A 23,736-nucleotide genomic window follows, 5' to 3' on the forward strand; every position below is an offset into this window, starting at 1 on the left:
AGGATCTATACTTCTAGGGACATTTCCTGACTGAGAAGGTGGAAGTCATTTTATTTGGACTGTGTCGTGTATACACTTCACAAGGATAGAGATAGCCAGAAGAGCAAATATTTATGGGATTGTAACTTTTTCCAGGCACCCAAAGTACAAGTGTAGCTCTTTTTAACCTTCTTAGTTTGAACCCAGCTAGTTCTTCACTTTGAACATGAAGATCAGACAGCATAGAATGGGACAAATAATAGCTGAAGTCAAGGGACTGGAGAGCAGGAAGACTGGAACTGTTCTGAGCTTGCTCATAAGTTGGGAAGCAGGTTAGGAGATCCCACCTGAGGGTCTCCTATACAGGTTGGGGGTTCAGGGTGGGGCAGTAGCACTAGGAATGAAGAGAAAGAGAGAGTCATTGATATGTCTCTGTTTGTGGGAAAGGGAGTATATACAGAGAAGGCATAATTATCAGAATTTTCCTAGCATTAAGTTCAGAGTCTTGGTTCACCAAAAAAAAAAAAAAAAAAAAAAAGAATTTCTTACTAAAATGTTAGCTGTACTTGTTGGCAAATAGTTCATTGGAGAGTGAGGGCATAGCAGGTTAGTAAATGAAGGTAGAAGTTGCATAGGTAAGAGACATCTTGCTTTGAGAATGCCTGACCCTGTTAATTGCATATATTAGACATGAGTTTTCATTTTACGAAAGGCCTTTTCACTTTGTGAAAGGATTCATGAAATGTTTCTTCTCTATAATGATCACTTATGGCATTTTTGATATTTGACTTATAGATCATCAGGAAGTTATTGTTCCATAAAACGAGCCATACTCATATTCCAGGTGGAAATCCTGTGGCTACTGATGCCAGGCTATGTTGTGATAAAGCCTGAAAGGTTCAACTCCAAAGGAAATAACTGAAATTTTGCAATACAAGCCAGAGCTCAGTCTGATTTAATATGCTGGATCAGGACCATAGGGCTTATTGTTCTTTTCTTGACCTCTACCATATTGTCGATAGCTCCTAAAAAAATGGAGTAAGGGAAGATGAACTGTATCCTTTTGCAAAGCGCAGTGAAAAAATTTAAATGCTACCTAAAACAGGGAGTACAAACTGGTATACAGTGGGCCAGAAAAAAGGTTTTTGTTGGTCTATATGTTTCCCAAAAAGTAGATACTAATATTTTAAAATAAAAATATTGCATATCCAGACTTTCAACTTCACTTGAAAACCTTGAAGCTCTCATATCCTTAGGTTCACATTTCAGCAAGCATGGCAATAATCTAGAAAAGAATAGTGACTGCCCTTTAAAGAAAGGCATGTTTCCTCTAGCCTGTGTTTAATATCCAGCCCTCTTTTTCTTTTAATTTCAATATCTACCTGGCTATTAATGTCTTTGAGTTTTTATCCCCCAATCTGGAAATTGAATGTTTTGAAAAGAGAAATGCATTCAGATAACCCAGAATAGACACTAGTCAAGGCCAGATCTCAGGGAAATCCTCTCTTTACCAATCCCCGTTACCCATCCTCTATCCTATTGCACCTGTCCTCTAGGAGGACCATTTTCGCCCAACAAATGTTTTTGAGCACTTACTATATTCTATGTGCTAGGGATACAGCAGTAAATAAGGCAGGAAAACGTCCCTGTTCTTATGAAGTTTACATCCTAGTGTGTGTGGGGGGGGGGGTGGGGGGAGTGGGGGGGAGACAAGAAGAAAACAAGTATGTAATATGATATCAGATAGTAGTAAATACAATAAACAGAAATAGAGCCAAGTGAGAGGGAAAAGAAGGTGATGGGTAGTCCATCGATGGATGAATGGATCCAGAAAATATGGCATATATACACAATGGAATATTATTCAGCCTTAAAAGAGGAGATTCTGTCATTTGCTACAACATGGATGAACCTATAGGGCATTATGCAAAGTGAAATAAGCCAGAGCGAGAAAGATAAATATTATAGTGCATGGTATCACTTATATGTGGAATCTCAAAAAAAAGCTGAAGTCACAGAAACAGAGAGGAGAAAAGTGGTTGTCAGGGGATGGACGGTGGGAAAGGAAATAGGGAGAGGTTAGTAAAAGGGTACAAACTTTCAGGCAGATGAATCTGGTCTGAGGATCTAATGTATAACATGGTGACAGTAGTGGATAACACTGTACTGTATAAACTGAAATTTGCTGAGAAGGTACAACCTAAATGTTCTTACACACACAGAAATAAAATGTAGATGTGTGAGGTGATTGATGTGTTAATTAACTCAATGTGGGGAGTCATTTCACAATGTACACATATATCAAATCATCACGTTGTACACTTAATATATCTATATATCATACAATTTTATTTGTCAGTTTTACCTCAATAAAGCTAAAAATTTTTTTAAAAGAAAATGATTGGGTAGTACTATTTTATAAAAAGTGGCCAGGGAAAGGCCTATTGAGTAGGTAATATTTAAGCAGGCACCTGTATGAAAAGAGGGAATGAGTCATGGGAACAGCTGGGGGAAACAGCAGTGTTTCAGGCAGAGGAAATAGCAAGTGCAAAGATCATGAGCCAGGACTGTGCTCGGTGAGCGTGAGAAATAGAAAGGAGGCTAGTGTGTGCAAGGTTTGAGGCAGATTGTGGTAGAAAATGAGATCAGAAATGTCTTGAAGGCCATGGCAAAGATTTGGGGTTTCATTCTAAGTGTAACAGTGAGGGTCCTGTAATTGGATGGTTCTAATTAGGGAAATAATACGATCTGACCTAGATATTAAAAGGATCACTCCAGATGCTGTGATGAGAATAGACTGTGAGGGGACAAGGGGGAAGCAGGGAGACCGTTCACGGGGCTATTGCAGTGATCCAGGCAATTGATGCTGGTGGCTTAGACTCAGATGATAACAGTGAAGATGGGGAAAGTGCTCAGAGTACATATGTTTTAAAAGTAGAGCCATGGAATTTGCTGGTAGACTAGATATAGCGTATGAGCAGAGAAAAGAAGAAGTCAATGATGACTCCAAGGATTTTGGGCCTGAGCAACTGGAAGGATGGTGATGGAGATGAAGAAGGCAACTGGAGGATCAAGTTTATAGGGAGGAGAAATCAGGAATCCTGTGTGGGACAAGTGAAGCTTGATATGCCTGCTAGATATGTCTACTAGTGGAGTTTTTGAATAGTTGCTGAATAGGCAGTTAGGAATACAACTCTGGAGTTTAGGCGAGAAGTCCAAGCTAGAGATATAAATTTGGGAGATGTCAGCATATAAATCGTAAGCAAAACTGAGGTGGAGATGGAATTGAAATCATCTAGGGAGTGAGTGAGAAAAGGGGACCTGAACCCTGGGGAACTCTAATATTTAACGATTAGGAAGATGAAAATTAATATGCGCAGTTATTCATGATTTAGACACATTTCCTTGCAGAAGCCATGGGAGGCAGCAATTTTGCAACGTATCTTGGTTTCTAGTGTCAGATTATTAGAAATTTGAAGAGCTGCTAGTGGTTGCTTTACTTATTAAAGGGAAATGGATTTATTTTAAAACTCAAGGCTATTTCTGTCTCTACTGACTGACTATATGGTAAGACCCCCATTATTTTTCCTCAGAGCAGGCTTTTAATTGTAACACCATACACATTTTGTGCAATTTTTTGTTTCATGTTTGAGCTTTGTCTTTCTTTGCACCCTCACTGCCCTGAAGACTATAAGCCCCCCACAGACTTGGGGATGACTATTCCCTAGTACCTAACACGATGCTTGCTATACATGATCCTCAATAATAAAAGAGAACATTATTCATTTATTAACCAGAATGAGTTCTAAGTGCCTATTAGTGGCCGGACACTGCCCAAGTTGCTGAGGATACAGAGGTGCAGCAGAGTCTGGCTTGGAGGATCTCTAAGCCTAAAATAAGACTGAGATGGACAGGAACAAAGCAATCCTTGCAAGAAGGTATCTGGACATAATCAATGTCTGCCCATCAAGTAGGTGGACAAGTGGTTGCTTAGTGGATACAAGTTATTCAAATTCCATTTAATAACAAATCTTGTTTGAGCATGGTATATTTCACACCATATCATTATTATTTGAACCTTAAAGTGACTCTACAAGGTAGGTATTTTTACGCCTATTTTATAGATGAGGAAACTAAAGTTTAGGATGTCTAATCAGACAAGTTAGTCCTACTGAAGTAGGTAGCCAAGGCAGTGGCTGAACCAGGATTTCCTGAAGCAGGGTCTCCTAGTTTCACTTTCTATATTAGACTCCTCTATACTTAAATACTCCATTATTTTAAGATGAAATCAAGTCCAACAGAGTAAGAAATGGTGCTAGAGAGATAAAAGCATTATTCTCAGAATAATGACATTTCCCTGCTTCTCCTAGAACTGCTGGTCAAGGTTATATATTAGGGCTGGTTGGAAAATAGAAATTCCATCTTGGCTACAAGGTACAACTAGTGACCTTGCTGATTGAATCTGTTCTAGCTCTATAGCCTAGACAAAAAGAACACTGATTGAGAACATTTGTTGTGTTACATTTACAAAACCTTTGCCAGATGCACATATACAGAAAGTATTTAGCCTTTTGCAGTAATCAGGAGTTATTTCATGGTAAGAGCCAATCTCAGAAGTTGCTCCAGCAGCTGGGATTGTTGTTCCTATGTCTGTTTTTATCTCTTTTATTTGTAAATTTATAGTTTCTTTTCTTTGCTCATTATATACAATTTCCACCCCATATGGAATCAACTCTAGAGAGGGATCTACATAAATGCCAAAGTATTTAAAAATATATGCACCTGCTGAAGGCCTTCAACACCAGGTCATATCATGAAATATTGTTCATGATCTTTATTATAATAATTGTAAAAATTATATGATACTATCTATTATTTTTATTTATATTTTAGTCAGGGAATAAAGAAGTGATTTTGTTTCTCATCCAATAGTAAAACCCCTATTATTTAATTTAAGCAATATAGGATGAAGTGAAATATAGAGAAAATGTTTAATATCAATGCCTATCAAATTTTATGTAACACTTATAACCAAGGTATATTTCACCTCACTGGATTTAACAAATAACAACATTTCATTTAATTTATCCACTTCCTAATGGTATGGAAGATCATAGGAATTTTATGCTAATATCCACAGCAAGAGAGAGATATTTCCTTAAAAAGACAAAATGTTCAATAGACATTTATACTAAATGATAAAATCAGGCCAGGAAACATACCTAACTTCAATAGTTACTTGATAGGTAAACAAACTATAGTAACAGTTATTTAAAAAAATACCCTTTTTACGCAGCAGAACACTTGCATGTTTTCGTCCATTTCGGTTTTCCACATGGCAGGTATAATTTGCCAGGTCAGCCTCCACCACTGAATCAAAGATGAGTGCCAACTCAACTTCTTTTTCTCCAAGATGCTCTTTGAGGAGCCTGAAATAAAGGAAAGTATTCTTGGCTGAATTGGTTTGATTTGGGGAGAGCCCAGCCATGCAAGGACTAAAGATGGTTACGTAGCTTACTAAGGTCTCCAGTGGGCTGGAGAGTCCTGACGGGGTGTATGTGCAGAAACTTGGAAAAGAAAACACAAAAAGTGACTCTTAATGCAAAGATCAGATGGAAAATGAAAAAAGTGAGGAATTCACTCAGCAAAAAGAAATATTATCATGCCACTAGGCTTTGATAAATGAAGCCAATATGATTTGTGTGGCAAAGAGGAGGAGACGTTGGACTCCATATTCTAAGCTGAGCTTATGAAAACAAATTGGATTTTTGCAACACGGCATGAAGGGAAAAATGTCTGTAGAAATGTAGAGTTTATGTCAGAGGCTAGAGTTTTGACAACAGGGGGCAAGATGGTAAAGAAATGGGCCTTGAAAATGACTGCCTTATGAGAATTAAACTAAGGGTGTTTAGTGGCCTTTTATCCCCAAATATCAGTGAGAAGCCTGTTCTCTACTTTCTCCTGCCTTCTGTCCAATGCAGGTATATACCCCTAATCCTCCAATGACCTACCATGGCCCTGCTTTCTCCCGACATTGCTCGCCATTTGTCTTTCTCCTTCCCTCCACACCCTCCCATGCCCCTAGGAGGAACTGCCCTATGTGACATTTTCTCATAGTGCTGCCTTTTGCTTTCTCAAGTGAAGTTGCAAAGGTTCTTGAATGGCCAGTAACAGTTGTTCTTCACAGAGGAGCTGAGTTGCCAGGAACCTTTCCTGAGGAGCGTGCCTCTTGTTTCTCTGGAGAGTTATATTCTTGCCAATGGCCAGCTGCCTCCTGGGTGAGGTGAAAGTAGGTACACTGCCTACTATTACTTTCTAACTCCTGGTTTTGACCAAAGAAAGAGAAAATTGTGAGTCTAAATAGTGGAAAGCCTGCTGTTAAGTTCTGGGGTGAGGTTGTTAAATACATGAATTTGCAAGATGGAACATTTGGGGCATTTAAAGTAATTCTCATCTCCTTTTTGACACCTGGTTAGGAAGGCAGAGAAGAACATTCAGATTTACTGGCATTTAGCATAAAGTTGGAAAAGACAACTGTACTCAGAGAAAACTGGGTTATAAATATGGGCCTCCCACTTACAAGCTCAAGCTGTATTCTTACAAAGTAATTAACTCAATGGCACCTTAATATAACTCATCTTTAAGTTGGGAAAAATACCTGCCATACTTAACTTTGTTGTGGGGGTAAAATGGGTAAAATGATTTCAAGATTAAATGGCATATGCAAATGCAAATGAATGTTATTAAACACCAACATTTCATTATCCAAAGGTGAACTTTATAAATTTTGGCTCCTCGAAACATGTTTGTATTTATACTTATTGATATTTCAATTTGGTTTGGATTAATCTCTTCTGGCTCCCCTTTAAGAGAAGGAAAGACTTAAAGTTGGGTTGGTGAGAGGGAGTTCTTAGAATCTGAGAATCTCCCATACTGAAATCCTAAACCCAGATTATATTCCAAATAGAGATGCTTTTAAAATTAACCCTATTTCTGTTACCTTCCAATAATATACATATCAGAGAGTTGACAATACTGGCGTTGGTAACTTGAGTAAGTCTCTTTAGTATAAGAATTTTCTTAACCATATTTCACTGGTAGTCTATTCATTTTTTTCTTCCTGGCTAAACTTGCAGTTTTCCTCTCTTTCTCCTCTCCCAACACATACCTAAACAAGGAAAAATGGGAATTTACTGTCCTAATGGTTTATATTGAATTTTACTCTATTTTCCCCCTGCTATGTGTATATCACACTATACTCAATTCTTTTAGTTCTGTGTGACCTGCTATGTGATAACCCCCTTTAGGCCAGAGCTGCTTAAGCACCACAAATTAAGTTTGATTTAAAGCTTCACATGTAGGGCAGCCACAGCCTTTGCCAGGCATAAGGCAGAAAGCTGATCCTGTCCCTCCAGACAAAGCCTTTCCCTCTTCATTTCTAATGCAGTTTCCAAAAACAGCTCTTCACAGGCTGCAGAAAGAATCTAGAGAGAGGATTTGAAAAATGATCCTTCATCTATTAATATATATGAGGTGTCTTAATTATCAGCTCTTGAAAATCTAGAGTAGACCTGCTTTTTTGTAATTAAAGAGAAAATTGGTGTTTATGTCTATAAATCATTCTGCAGAGCAGTCACAATTTCCTAGCAAATATTGATATGTAACAATCTATCAATTATTCTTTGTCATTCCCCTGAGTGCCTAGCTCTGGGATAGGTATTTGGTGTAAGAGCAGTATAAGCACTAAAAGACCAGGTGCCTGCTCCCAGTAAGCATTAAAATTTAAACAAGGAGACAAAATCTACACAGCTGAAAAAATTATAGGCGGAATGAAGTAAAACAGGATGGTACAGTCATTCTTACAATGGAATTTCAAAAAAGGGAGAGATTATTATTTACTAAATTAGCTGGAGAAGGCTTGAGAAGACTCTGCCTAAACAAAAGGAAGAAGGAAGTGTTTTCTAGGAGGGAAGATAGGAACAGGTTTTTGCAAAATGTTTGAAAGAGAGACACTGAAGGGACTGGTTTTGGAATGGAGGATACAAATAAGGGGGTCTTGGGATATACTTCAAATAACTTCAGAAGTATCTCATTCCAAGGATTAATATTGAAGGCAAGTTATAGGCAACAGTGAACACTGGCAAAATAAAAAATTCAGGTGACAGAAATCACTAGTTTCAAAAGTTTTATTGTTAAGACCTATTATTAAAAAGTAATACTAGAAAATGTTTAGAAGTTGTCACTCTCATCCTTACAAGAGAAAAAGCAAACAAAATAAAAGTCAACAACTTTTCGTAGATCCATCAGAGAATTGAGGTCACAGGGCAAACTCCTGCCCCCTAAATTTGGGATAGCTAGACAATTACTGAGAATCACAGTGTACTGGGAGCAGAAACCCAGGAGCAGGAATCAGCATGAATAAAAACACTTAAAATGTAATTGATGAGTCACTGTAGGCCCAATATGGACTAGATTGAGAGTTAAAAAAAAAAAAAAAACTCCATGGGATCTAATCTTAGGGGTGCCCTGTACTTTCATGAGTTTTGCTTCCAAGAGCCTGTCCAGAGTTTCAGGGTGAAGATCAGAGAATCCTTTATGCTTTTGGCACAGGAAGGGGAAAAGCAACTATCTTGAAATGAGCCCAGAGCACTCTTTCTTCTTAACAAAGGCACGCCCTCAAGTGAAACTCTTTAGCAGAACCTAAATTACTTGGGTTTTACCGAAACTGGGGGAAGAGAAATATCTAACTCCAGCCTCCTCAAGCCTTCCTGTCTCATCTAAGAAAAGGAGGAAAGCTGAGGAATACTTGTAAAGGTCACAGCCTGAAGGTACAGGTTCATTGAAAGACTAAGACTTTACCATAGGATTATAGAATACTTACCACCACACCAATCAAGCTCCTGTATGATTACAAAGGTTTTCAGCTGAAAAACCTGCAAAGCTCAGACCTTATTTAAGAAGCAGTCTCTAGGAAAACTGAAAGAAACAGTGGAGACATAAACAAGTACATTATAGGAAATTTTAGCCTCTTACACCTACGACTACAGAAAACAGTAAACACAGCCTAACTCCTAGCCACATAAACATAAAATCTCACAATAAAGACCTATTTACTTCAGTTCCTTTTATCTGATACATCACATCTGGCTTTCAATCAAAACATGATAAGGCATGTTAAAAAGAAAGTCTGAAAAGACAATGCAAGTGTCAGAACCATATTCAGGTATGGCAGAGAATTATCAGAATGGGAATATAAAATAACCATTATTAATATGTTAAAGGCTCAAATGGAAAAAGTGAACAACATAAATCAATAGCTTGGTAGCATAACCAGAGAGATGGAAATTCTAAGAAAGGCTCAGAAGGAAATGCTAGAAATAAAAACACTGTAATAGAAATAAAGAGTGGCTTTCATGGGCCATTAACAGACTGGACGTGGCCAAAGAATCAGTGATCCTGAAGACAATCAACAGAAATTTCCTAAATTGAAACACAAAGAGAAAAGAGCATGGCAAAAAAAGGGACAAAACATTGAACACCTGAGGTATAACTACAAAAGGCATAACATACATGTAATCTAAATACCAAAAGAGAAAGGAACAATAGAAATATTTGAAGTAGTAATAACTGAGAATTTTCCAAAGATACCAGACCACAGATGCAGAAGTTCAGAGAATACCAAGCAGAGTGAAAATTAGAAAAGTTACACCTTGATGCATCATATTCTAACTGTATAAAGTGAAAAAATGAGAGAAAATCTTAAAAGAATTCAGAGGAAAAAGCTTAGCTATAGAGGAATAAGAATAAGAAATACATCAGACTTCTCTTTAGAAACTATGTAAGCAAGAAGAGAGTGGAGTGAAATATTGAAAGTGTTGAAAGAAAATTACTACCAACCTAGAATACTGTATCCATTTATCCTTCAAATGTGAAGGAAAAATAAAGACTTTTTCAGACAAATAAAAACTGAGGGAATTTGTTGTCAGTATACCTGTCTTGCAAGAAATGTTAAAAGAACCTCTTAAGAGAAAATGAAAATGATATAGGTCAGAAATTTGGATCTACATAATGAAAGGAAGAGTGTTAGAGAAGGAATAAATAAAGAAAAAATATTTTATTTTTCCTATTCATAATTGATCTAACTGGTAACAGTTTGTTTAAAATAATAATAGCAATAAAAGCAGTTATAAGAAGTTCTGAGGATCTAATATACAGCATGGTGACTATAGTTAGTAACATGTATTTTATACGTGAACGTTGCTGAGATTAGATCTTAAGCATTCTCACCACATTAATAAAAGAGTTAACTATGTTAACTATGTGAGCTTAACTAATATAATGGTATATGTCAATTATACCTCAATAAAATAAAATGAGAGTGAAAATGTAACCTGCAGAATGGGAGAAAATATTTGCAAACCATATATCTGATAACGGGTTAATATCCGTTGGCAAGAATGTGGAGAAAAGGGAACACTGTATACTAATCGTGGGAATGCAATTTGGTGCAGCCATTGTGGAAAAGAGTACAGAGATTCCTCCAAAAACTAAAAATGGAACTACCATATGATCCAGCAATCCCGCTTCTGGGTGTATATCAAAGGAAATGAAATCAAGATCTCAAAAAGATATTTGTACTCTCACGCTCAATTTAGCATTATTCATAATAGGCAAGATGTGGAAACAACTTGTGTCCATCAGTAGATGAATGGAAAAAGAATATATGGTTTATGTGTACAATGAAATATTATTCAGTCTCAAAAAAGAAAAGAAAAGAAAATCTTGCAATTTATGACAACGTAGGGGAACCTGGAGAATATTAAGTCAAATAAGTCAGACAGAGAATGAAAAATACTGAAAAATACTGTATAATATTACTTATATATGAACTCTAGACAAGCCAAACTAATAGTGACAGAATGGTGGTTACCAGGAGCTGGAGGGTGGAAGAAATAGGGAGATGCTGGTTGGTAGATGAAATGGGGAATTGCTGGTCAAAGAGTACAAACTTTCAGTTGTAAGATAATAAGTTCTGGAAACCTAATGTACAGCATGGTGACTATAGTTAACAATACTGTACTGTATCCTTGAAATTTGAGAGGAGAGTAAATCTCAAGTGTTTTCACCATACACACACAAAAATGATAACTGTGTGGTGATGGATATGTTAATTAGTTTATTGTGGTAATCATTTCACAATGTATACATATACCAAAACATCACATTGTATACATTAAATATATACAATTTTTATTTGTCAATCATACTTCAATAAAGATGGAATTTTTTAAAAATCAAAAATGAAATAGAGCAAAGAGATTGGATTCCCCCCAAAATAAAAAATAAATAAAATAAAATAAAATAAAATGAAAGCTTGTAATTCTTGGAACATATGGTAGTTCTATTTTTAGTTTTTTGAGGAACTTCCATACTGTTTTCTACAGTGGCTGCACCCATTTACAATCCCACCAACAGTGTACTAGGGTACCCTTTCCTCCACATCCTCTCCAACATTTGTTATTTGTGTTCTTTTTGATGAGAACCATTCTGACAGGTGTGAGGTGATCTCTCATTTTGGTTTTGATTTGCATTTCCCTGATGATTAGTGATGTTTAGCATCTTTTCATGTGCCTGTTGGCCTTCTGCATTTCCTCTTTGGAAAAATGTTTATTCAGGTCTTCTGCTCATTTTTAATTGGGTTCTTTGTTTTTTTGATGTTGAGTTGTATGTGCTGTTCCAGTTTCCATTAACTGTAAATAGTCCCTGAAACCAAACTGAATCCTCCTTTGACGACTAGGTATCTTGCAAGTCTCTGGGTCTTTATTCTGAGTATGAGTAATCATTATCCAGGAATAATGATTGAGAACATCAATAATAGGAGATAGTTTTTAAAAACCCTCTTAAGGAAACAAAATCTTTATTTTAGTGTCATTTGCTTTTTAAAAAAATTCCTGTTAAAGCCTTATTAGTCAAAGACCAGGATCAAGCCCGTAGGCTGACACAATCAGATTTGTTGACTGAATACACTGTGGAAGAAACGCTCCAGAGGAACTGTGGATTGTTTCTTGATTGAAGAGAAGAAAAAAGCATCTTTTGTAACATTTGGGTTCCCACTAAAGATTCTGAGGATGGTGTAAAGAAGCAGAAATAAGTTCTGGATTGATTGCAACTTCTGAGGCAGTTGGTGGTATGGGGGGAGGATTGACTAGGAATTGTGTACTGTCATGAGGTGGAGGTGGTTTACTAATTGGGTATTCCCAGTAATATGAAAATAGCAAAGCAGGTCTGGGCATCACTGGTAAGAAAACAGTAGTCACTCCAAAGAGGTGGGGGTCATTATGGCATTATACAACTGCTGCATGACCTTGGAAGAAACAGTATTTTCTGTTAACTTTGCAGCTGGTTTTATCTGTCTGTCCTCCCAGCCTGATTAATAGCTGGGCTGCTTATTCTCAGTCCCAACTGATTTTTTACTCTTTCAGTCCTGGGCAGGTTTTGACTCTTTATATCCTAAATGTGGACTACAACAGATCATTCTGAGAATTGATGATTCTTGCTAGCTGTGTTCTGATAAAGTCAATGTAGCTCCACTGGAACTATGAATCAACTGCCCAAGGACAGCTCTTCCTCAGTCACTAAACCTCAGATTTTTTAATCTGTAAAATAAACTGATATGATTTATCTCAGATGGTTATCATAAAAATCCAATGTAATTTAGGATGTCAAAATGTTTTTGCAACGTACTGTGTAGCATAGAAACATGGAGGAATTATTATTTACTAACTATAGTTGCTTGTCTCGAGCAGCTTACAATAGAAAACACCATATTTGAGACTAGGCATCTATAATCTGCTCAGTAAATGAAGAGAGATAACAAATATGTCTTAGGTAGCCTTTAAATATTTTATGCATACGTCAAGGCTAAGACCCACTGTGGAAGTGGAACTGTGGATAGTAGAGTCACCACTCCTCCAAAAATCATCCTTCAGATAAATGGTCATTAAGGCTGCCCTTAGGTAAAACTATGCTGCTTATGAAGTTTACTTTTCCATTGAAGACTCCTTATGACTTACAATATCTACACTTACATATATATATATGATGAGTTTTGAAAATTATTTAAGTCAAGGCAAAGTGATCAATCAATATTCCTCCTTCCAGTGGGATGACCTGAGAGTGGGAGAAAACAAGGGATTATGTGTGTGTTAGGGGATTGTTTTGTTATGTTTTTAGTTCAATTTTGGGGCAGCTAGAGCAGGTTGGGTGTTTCAAGGCACTGAAAAAGCATGGTGGGAAGCTGCCAAAACAGAGCTCATCATTTTGCCTTGGCCTTCCTGGGGAAAAATTAATATTCCCAGCTCCATATTATTTGTTTAAATTGGTGAGATATTAATAGATTATTTTGGATCTTTAACATAGACTCACCCTATTTTAAGAATAAAATCTTTTCATACCTGTATCACATTCCCTTCTTTGTCAAGAGCATTTCACTTACTCAAGAAAGGTATGTTAAGGTAAAGGGATGGAAACAGAAGGCTGGAAAGTGGTAGAAGCAGGAGTGAAAAAAACAAAACTTACAAGTGAACAAAGCCCATATTCAACTTGTAGCCTTTTAGGAATTGAAAGTAAATTAAATTATTTGCATTTTAAGAAGCTTGTCTGAAAAGCCTTAAGATAAATTGAATATGTTTTTCAGGTCAAGAATTATACAAGATTTGGTAAACTTGCTTTATGGTATTGGCTGGGGGAAAAACATTAGCTATTGATAGGGAGATTTGTAAAGTGAGATTTATAATCGAAAATTACTCTCCATTGGGGCAAAGCAATTGCACTGAAATTCATGCAGTCTCCATCGACTATCAGATGCAATTCACAACCCTGCAGGGAAGCTTAAGGACTATTATTTCTTGTTTAATAGGATTAGTTCAGTTTCTCTGGCATTTTTTATTAACACTGTGGAATATGTACCTCACTGTAATTTTTTTAAAAAAATTCTCAAGCCTCTGTTAAGATTAATTAAAAGGAAGGTCTGTAAAGGTGTGGAACTGGGTTGGTCTTGCTAGAATGCTCATACCCAAAGACTACTCCTGTTCATGAACTCTCTTACCCCACTTTGCAAGCCGTTCCCATTAAGTTTAAACAGAGGGACAGAAATTAGGAAGTCCTCTCCTAAGGATAGTTTCCACTGTGTCTCCTCCCAATAATAATTTGACTTCTCTGAATAGACGTGGTAGAGCTTGTAGAGAGCAGCTTGTTGCAAGGACTTTAAAATGGTAGATAAAAATAACCAGATTTGCACAACTGTAGCTTATGCTACTGCACATGCAAAATTCCCTTAACATCCCCACAGATGACATCTTTTGGAGTCAGTGGAAATGCTGCGATGCAGTTGTATGGGATAGGCTGGCAGTTGTGATTGGATGCTACATTTGGGTTCAAATTTCCTTAGGGCTCAGTCTCTTAAAACATCATGGACTTTGGTAGGGCTATGCCAAATTTCTGCCTAAAGGGAGATAAAGGAGAATCTGTATGCCCAGAGTGGAGTTTGAGTACTTTGGCAGCAGGTTGCAAGTAAGGAGATACAAGGAACCATGGTGGTCAAAGTAACCCAGAGAACAAACAAATAAGAACTCCAAAACCCTGGTCAGGATTCGATCAAATCTGCTAGTCAAACTGCAAGGGGGGGCTTCCCTGGTGGTGCAGTGGTTGGGAGTCTGCCTGCCGATGCGGGGGACGCGGGTTCGTGCCCCGGTCCGGGAGGATCCCACGTGCCGCGGAGCGGCTGGGCCCGTGAGCCATGGCCGCTGGGCCTGCGCGTCCGGAGCCTGTGCTCCGCGGTGGGAGAGGCCACAGCGGTGAGGGGCCTGCGTACCGCAAAACAAACAAACAAACATACAAAAAAAATGCAAGGGAACTGCTGAATACAGAGGCTGCACTGACTATAGATTAGGCTGCACTAATCTACCCTTAGGTAGATTTTTTCTTCAAAGTCTTCTATTCCTCTGGGGCAATACTAAGAGATAAAAAGGTACAACACATACTTCTAGGATCAAGCTGCTGCCCAGGAAATGGAGAACCTAGGCAGCATGGTCAGTCGTCTTGCCAGATCCATTGCCTCTGCAGCAGCTTCTCCATAAGTTAACTTCTTAAGAGCAATTAATTTACATCCCCACTTCTTAGATCTACTGGGAAGTGCACTTCTGACATATGTGCACAACACAAGAGTTGTGATTCAATTAAAATATGAAGTAAATACAATACCCTTTGGGAGAGCTATGCATTCAGAAGGAAATTTTGTTTCCAGAAATGATTTTGAGAGGAATCCTCTACTTCACATCTTCAGCATTCTGCTGTCAGAACTGTTCCCTTTGGAGAATATATGTGGGCTATGAAAGAATGTAGATCTTTTCTTGATTGAACTAATGATATGATTAGCAACTTTGTTTTCGATGAAACTACCAGATTTGTTCCAATCCACCATACTGTGTAAAAATCTTGTTTCAAGGACATTGCTTTTGGAAGCTAGAAAACAGAATCTAGTAATTAACTCGTGTTTTAGCATAAATGGCCATAGCCTGAATGAATTCCCACACCCACACAAGCTCCCAAATAGATCATAGATCATACAATTAATATTACAAAATGGCCAACTATATGTTTCTCTTGGCCAGGAATTCCTGCCTCTTTGTTTGCACTTCTCTGAAAGTGTCTCTAGTTAGCTAGTAAGGTTTTGTGAAATTTTCAAAACAAATTCTATGTTACTTTCCTCCCCTGCAAAAATATAGGTATGCACCCTTTGTTACTGGAAGGGTTGTAGATGGTAGAGAAAGAGGATCTAACAGAATCCAGTAAACAATGATGTTTTGCAAATCCTGAAAGTTTGACTTCCTATAGCACTTTAATATCTGGGTGACTCATTTGGCACCTAATACAGTGGCTGGGACTGGATTAAACTGTTTCACATATGTGTGCTTTGTCTCCCACCACTCTAATCATTTGCTGCTGGAGCAGCAGCATGGCCTAACTTTTCTTTTGTAAAATGGTATAACCACTTTGGAGTATAGTTTGGAAGATTCTTAAAAAGTCAGATAATCCTGGAGAAAAAAAAAAGACAGTAAGTAAAAACTAAGGCCATTTGAATGAAGTATTGACTTTAGTTAATAATAACGTATCAATTTTGGTTCTTTAATTGTAACAAATGTACCATAGTAACTTAAGATGTTAATAACAAGAAAAACTGCCTCTTTTGCCATGTGAGGACACTGAGGGTACAGTAAGAAAATGGCCATCTATCAACCAGGAAGTGAGCTCACATCAGCCATTGAGTCTGCTGGTGCCTTGATTTTGGACTTCCCAATCTCTAGAACTGTGAGAAATAAATATTTGTTGTTTAACCCACCCAGTCTATGAAATTTATAGCAGCTGAACAGAATAAGACACTATCTTTACAATTTTTATGTAAATCTAAAATTATTCTAAAAAGTAAAGATTTTTTTAAAAAAGCTTTAAAAGGAACTAAAACAGTTAAATGTACACTTACTATCAAATTCATCCATTCCATGTCTAGACATTTATCCAGGAATAAAGGAAATATATATGCATGCAAAGATGCATACATGTATGTTCATAGCAGCTTTATCTGTAATAGCCCTCAAACTGGAAACAACCCAAATGTCAATCAACAAGTGAATGGATAACCAAATTGTTTATATCCATATAATGGAATAATACTGAGCAATAAAAAAAAAAGAATGAACTACTGATACTTGTAACAAGACAGATGAATCTCAAAATAATTGTGTTTAGTGAAATAATCCAGACAATAAAAGAGCACGTACTGCATGATTCCATTTATATAAAACTCTATAAAATGCAAACTGATTTATAGTGACAGAAAGATAAGTGTTGTTTTGAAAGAAGGGCAGGAGGGGGGCATTAGCAAGGAGCACCAGGAAACTTGTGGGTAATTTATATGTTCATTATCTTCATTATGATGATGGTTTCATAGGTGGATACATATATCAATCAGCCCTTACAGATTATACACTCTAAATTGTGTGTTTATTGTATGTCAATTATGTGCCAATAAACCTGTTTATTTTTTTAAAAATCCAATTAGTCATGTATAGGAAAAGGGAAATAATTATCTTAGGCTCATATAACTACTACCTTTGATCATTAAACATAGCTCTGAGCTTTTTGGTAGTGGAAATTTTGCTTCTTTGTACCACTGTACCTACCACTGGCTGTTTGGGGACCAGTTTCTTTCTCTGAAAAATGACGAGTGACCCTTAAAGTCTTTTACAGGCAGATATATTGAGAATAATTCTAAACACGTATCTTCTGAAATAAGTTAATATAAATTCATTTGCATTAATTTCATAAACCTTAACTTGAAATTGGCTAATAAAGTGATACCTATTAGGAACCTTAAAGATTAAATGGGAATTAATAGTTAAGAACTATTTGTAAGTAGTATACTGATTATTTTTTTCTGAGTATCTTTTTATGTCAGGCAATCAGTTAGAAGTATTTTTAAAAAAATAGCTTTATTGAGATATCATTTACATACCATACAATTCATCCATTTAAAATGCACAATTCACTGTTTTTTAGTATATTCACAAGTATGTGCAACCATCAGCACAGTCAATTTTGTAACATTTTCATCACCTCCAAAAGAAGCCTTAGACTCAAAGGGCATAGAGATTCCTCTTGGGGTGATGAAAAATTTCTAGAACTAGATAGTGGTGGTGGTTGCACAACATTGTGAATGTATTAAATGTTACTGAATTGTACACTTTAAAATAATGCATTTTAGATTACAATATTGTATCCAGCACACCAAAACCCACTCCATAAAACTTACCCATATACTCTAGGTACTTACCCTTATTGCTCCATTCTCCCAGCTCTAAGCAAATACTAGTATACTTTTGTCTCTATAGATTGGCCTATTCTAGGCATTTCATATAAATGAAATCATATAATATGTGGTCTTTTGTCACTGACTTCTTTCACTGAGAATGTTTTCAAGGTTCATCCATGTTGTAGTGTGTATCACTATCTCATTTATTCCTTTATATGGCTAAACACTATTCCACTGTATGAATACATCACATTTTATTTATCCATGCATCAGTTAATGGTCATTTAGGCTGTTTCCACCTATTGTCTATTATGAATAATGCTACTGTGAACATTTATATACACGTTTTTGTGTGGATATATGTTTTGATTTCTCTTGGTTATATACCTAGGAAGGGAATTGCTGATAACTCTTTGTTTAACCATTTGAGGAATTGCAGAAAGTGGCTGCACCATTTTACACTCCCACCAGAAGTGTATGAGGGTTCCAATTTCTCTGCATCCTCGTCAGCACTTGTTGTAATCTGACATTTTGATTATAGCCATCCTAGTGAGTATGAAGTATTGGCCAAAAAGTTTGTTGGGGTTTTCCATACCATCTTACAGAAAATCCCGAACGAACTTTTTGGCCGACCCAATATTATCACATGGTTTTGATTTATCTTTCCCCGATGACTAATGGTGTCAGGTACATTTTCATGTACTTTTCTTCCTAGAAATATGCTCATATAGAGAATATTTTGCATAAACTCTCAGGGGGTTCATAGACCCTCAAAGATATGTACCCCTAGGGGGGAGTTATTACATGGACACATGAAGAAAAACTGTCATGGTAGTTATTATAAATTATACCTAATCATAGTAAATAATATAATGTGTACATTTTTCTTTTAAACTGCTCTATATTTAATAAGAAAAATAAAGAACACATTTTAACATTAGTTGCACTGAAATACTGGTTTGATTTCTATTTCATGATTCTTAATAGCGGTGGAGGGGGAAGGGTCCCAATTCCTATTGGAGTGAGAAAAGTACATTATATATCACCATTTCTGAAATCAAAGGGTAACCCCATAGACTGAGGTAGAAAAAATTACCTATCTCTTATTTGTACAATGTGGTCATATACATAGGATTAGAAAACCAATAGAATAGATATCTATATACCAGGGAGGTATCTGTGTAACAGGAGAGTGAAAAGAGGTCTAGGGAGGTACTAACCTGAAAGTCACTTTCAGGATGAGCAGTGGGTACTGGGAAAAAGAAACACTATTCAACAAGAGTCAACAGTTATTTTGGCGAGTACTGGCTTACTACTGCCACCACAGCTTTATACTTATGACATATGAAAGTTGTCTGTTCCCAGGGAGTAAATGAGCATTTGCCCTGTGGTCTGAAGAGTCACCTACAAAGTTTGGATCTTTGCTGGGACTAGAGAAACAGTGGCCTAAGCTTTGAAACCTTAAAGGAATTTGCTTAGGCAGCTTTGAGGGAATCATTATACCCCATGGTATACTCTTAGAACCTGAGAAAACTTCCTTATATTGGAAGCTTATACATTAGCATTTCTTAAGACAGTCAGCCTCATTCTCTCCACCAGATCAGCTTTTAGAAAATGGAATGATTTGGAGTTGCAATTAAAATCCCAGGCAGAAGCTCTTCTAGGATATTCCATTGCTTAACTGCAAACACAGCAAAGAAAAGTAAGCAATTCAAGTTCTGTACCTTATTTCACCTTCTCTAATGTGACCTGCCAGTTCCTCAATAAACTTCTCCCCTTTCATCCAGTAGATCATTGGTCCGGACTCTCCACTGAATCCAAAGAATGCTTTGCAAGGGATGTTCAGAGGCTTACCTGAGAATGACAGAGAAAAAAATGAGCAAATGGCTCTGGTTATCATTGGAAGACAGAAAAGGACCATTTAACATCCAAAGGAAAACTCAGAAGTGACCCATTTATAACTCTTCTTCCAATCACCTTATCACTGCAAATGAGAACATTTTAAAATAGTTACAAGGGCCTCTGGGAAATTTTAAAATTCAATATATTATCAAAAATGAGAAAGTAAAGAAAGTTACTAAGTTTTTAGAACTGCTTATTTTTACTGCCTCCCTCCTAGGAACTAATATGAAAGAATCATATGGAAGGAACCCTCTTTTATTTTCCTTTTTTGAGCATATTAATAACTGCTTACTTGGACTTACCTTTGAAGTTAACATTAATCAAAGTATAAGTTAATTTTTGATTTGTGAGAAAATATATAATAGACTATCCACTATTACTAAGATTGCATAGAGAAATTTTGTTAATTCTGATTATTGTATATTCTGAGAAAAATTGGATAATTAAAATCAAATAAGAATTTTATAATTATAAGAATATCTATAGAAAGTACATGCAGTGAAAACTCAGTCTAACCATATCTTCGATATTCCTTGTGTCACCTACAGAACTTAAATAATTCTAGGCAATACTGCAGTTTTTTACTATGCATCTTGCTGATTATAGCTAAAAACTTTGTTTTAATTATGAATTTATCATCAAATATATAAGCAATTTTTTTTTGCTGGCGTTGATTTTATTTTCTTCTTACAAAGTACATCAGTAAGGGAAGAATGGTATAGAGAGTACAATCTTGACATTTCTGACAAAGGAATCCCCTAATTCATAAATCATAATATAACATCATTTTCTCTATAACATGTAATTTTTGCCCTGGTTGGAGCACTAGATAAAGCAATTTCAAAAATATTTTTTTCCTTGTATAGTACATGGTGAAATTGTTCCCATTATAACTCTGAGCTGTGTAAAATTTCTCCTTTCTATTCTTAAATTGATCCAAAACTTCCATGTTCTAAGAACCATTACTTTTTGGGAACCTTTCTATTTAATCACCATAACTAGCAGATGGCTTGCTTTGAGGACCATTTTCACCAAGAAACAATTTTAATTGGAGTTAGGGTCTACATTGAGACTGTGGAAATTAAGAAAACCTCATAGACATATGGATGCTGGGTGATAGGCTGGGCTTAACCACAATAAGTGCTACCAAATATTGGTCTTTTTATAGTGTAAATTTCTCTCTCAGCAAATGACTTGTCATGGACCTTTGGGATCATTCAATTACTCTCAAAAGCTTTGATATCAACAGTCTTTCATATATGTCATGCTAATCTGAAACAAGGTTATTCATTGTTTCTTTGAACATGTGTTTTGTGATACAAACTTGTCTAAAAAATGGAAGACAGCCTTGTATAGCTAAGAGATGTGGGTCCTTGTTTTGGATCTATCATTAAAAAGTAGACTCTCTGGCCCTGGGTACATTACCTAACCTTTTACAAACTGATTTCTCATATATGTAATACGGATGGTAATAATACTTTGGATGCTCAGATAAGACAATATCTACAAAAGTGCTTGGTGAACGTGCAAGTCCCATCCAAATTTAGCATGGTTGTGTTTTCCTTCCAAGGCTTGGTCTTTCAAAAAGTCAAGTTTGAGGCATAATTCTATATATGTAATGAGATAGATAACTGTTCATTTTGATCCTGCCAATCTCATGTCCTTCTTTTACTTATGAGTGCCTATGGGGTAATATCCTTTTCTTATCAATGCTCTATAAATATTTCCCAGATTCTAGAGTAGGTGTGATTCATCCAAGCAGGCCCTGTGTTCTCTAAACCCGAACACAGGGTCTTTTTATGCCTTACTGCTCTTCATTCCCATGAAACTAAAGGTATTACAGAATGTCAACCTAGATGGCAAAAGATCCAGAGACTGTGATAAACATTATTATAAGGATCCCAGTTGCTAAAACTACCAGTATATACATTTATACAAATAAATTCTGGTTGTCATTCCTTTGGGCTATGTTGAAAGAATATATCAAATAAAATACCTTTTAGTGATTCCTAGCATGTGGGTACTCAGGCCTGGTTTGATTTTAATGGAAAAAGACGATTATAGCGATGTGCAAAAAGGTGCCTCCCTGAGGTGGTCTATCAAAAATGACAGCATTTGCCCTTTCCTTGGCACTACACAATGGGTACTGACTATTGCAGCGATTTCTCCTGGGAATGTTTTTACTCTCCTATCAGACAGGTTTTGCTAAATAAATGCAAGAGACATATTTCAGCAGTCTAGTTTCTACAAATGCTGAACAAATATCCTGAAGCCTTTGTCAACGGCTAAAACAGGAAGATGGTTCAATCATCATACGCAGTACTCTGAGGAGAGTCCCAAAATGATCAGCTCTTGCGCCAGATAGTAAGAATCAATGTGTGCCACGTTGTGAATATCTCTTCTTTCAAAAGGCCTGGGAGGGATCTCAGCACTGATTGAGCAAATAACCTGAAACAGTCTCTCCAGGTTTTTCTAAAATCTGGCTTACATGCATGTGCAAACTCCTATCTACCATTTGTATCTGTTTGCTATTGTATTGTTTTGCCTCCAGATGTTTTCAAAGTCATTCCTATGGTACTGTATATCCTACTAGTAGAGATGACCAACTCATATTTCTATCTAAAAAGGATTGTACAGTAGGTTAAAGACTATCAAAATAAAAATAACTTTGCGAGCTTCTCAGTGTTTTGTGCTATTTACAAGGTAACAGCTTTAGACATAACTCCCTTTTAGGTTCAGTCTGTATTACTAGCAATTTCTCTATCACTTTATTAAGTCTAGACCAGTCAATAAAACATATGTTCATACAAAGACTTATATATGAATGTTCATACCAGCTTTATTTGTAATACCCCAAAACTGGAAATAGTCCAAATGTTCATCAACAGGTGAAGGAATACTCTGGTACATCCATACAAAAAATATTCATCAGGTATGAAAAGGATGAAGTACTGATACATACCACAACATATGATTTTTGAGATTTAAAGCAATTATACTAAGTTAAAGAGGTCAAACAAAAGAGTACATGCTTTATGACTCAATTTATATAAAATTCTAGGAAGTTAAAATTAATCTATAGTTTCTTAAAAAGTTGAACATCTGCCATGTGATTCAACCATTCCATATGAAAGCCTATGTCTATATAAAGACTTGTACACAAATATTCATATCAGCTTTATTTTTTCAATTGAGGTATAATTGACATATAATATATTAGTTTTAGGTATATAATACAATGATTTGATATTATATATTGCAAAATGATCACCAAAATAAGTCTAGTTAACATGTCACCACACATAGTCATGAATTTATTTTTTCTTGTGATGAAGGCTTTTACGATCTACTCTCTTAGCAACTTTCAAAATGCAATACAGTACTAACTATAGTCACCATGTTGTACATTATATCACCATGACTTATTTACTTTATAACTGGAAGTTTGTACCTATTGACCTCTCATTTTGCCCACCCACCACAAACCCCACCTCTGGCAACCACCAATCTATTTTTATCTATGAGTTTGTTTTATGTTTACTTATTTGTTTGTTTTAGATTCCACATATAATTGAGGTCATACAGTATTTGTCTTTGTATGACTTATTTCACTTAGCATAATGCCCTCAACATCCATCCATGTTGTTTCAAATAGTGAGATTTCATTCTTTTTCATGGGTGAATGATATTTCATTACACACACACACACACACACACACACACACACACCACCTTTTCTTTATCCATTCACCCATTGATGGACACTTAGGTTGTTTCCATATCTTGGCTATTGTAAGTAATGCTCCAATGAATATGGGGGTGCAGATACCTTTTTGAGCTAGTGTGTTCATTTTCTTTGGATAAATACTCAGAGCGGAATTACTGAATCATATGGTAGTTCTATTTTTAACTTTGAGAAAACTCCATACTGTTTTCCATATAGTGGCTACACTAATTTATATTCCTACCAACAGTGCACAAGGTTT

General features: G+C 36.3%; 1 protein-coding gene across 1 annotated transcript in view; it reads right to left on the reverse strand.

Moving 5' to 3' along the window:
- The window catches only part of IL1RAPL2 (interleukin 1 receptor accessory protein like 2), a 1,145,014-nt gene that overhangs the window by 23,606 nt on the left and 1,097,672 nt on the right, over window positions 1–23,736 (reverse strand). Inside the window, exons 7-8 of the mRNA XM_060292358.2 lie at window positions 19,573–19,702; window positions 5,263–5,408 (exon numbers count right to left, since the gene is read on the reverse strand). Of these exons, the coding sequence (XP_060148341.1) occupies window positions 5,263–5,408; window positions 19,573–19,702 (276 nt within the window). The remainder of the gene's footprint in view (window positions 1–5,262; window positions 5,409–19,572; window positions 19,703–23,736) is intronic.

This window comes from Globicephala melas, chromosome X (assembly GCF_963455315.2).
Source record: "Globicephala melas chromosome X, mGloMel1.2, whole genome shotgun sequence".
Taxonomy (NCBI): Eukaryota; Metazoa; Chordata; class Mammalia; order Artiodactyla; family Delphinidae; genus Globicephala; species Globicephala melas.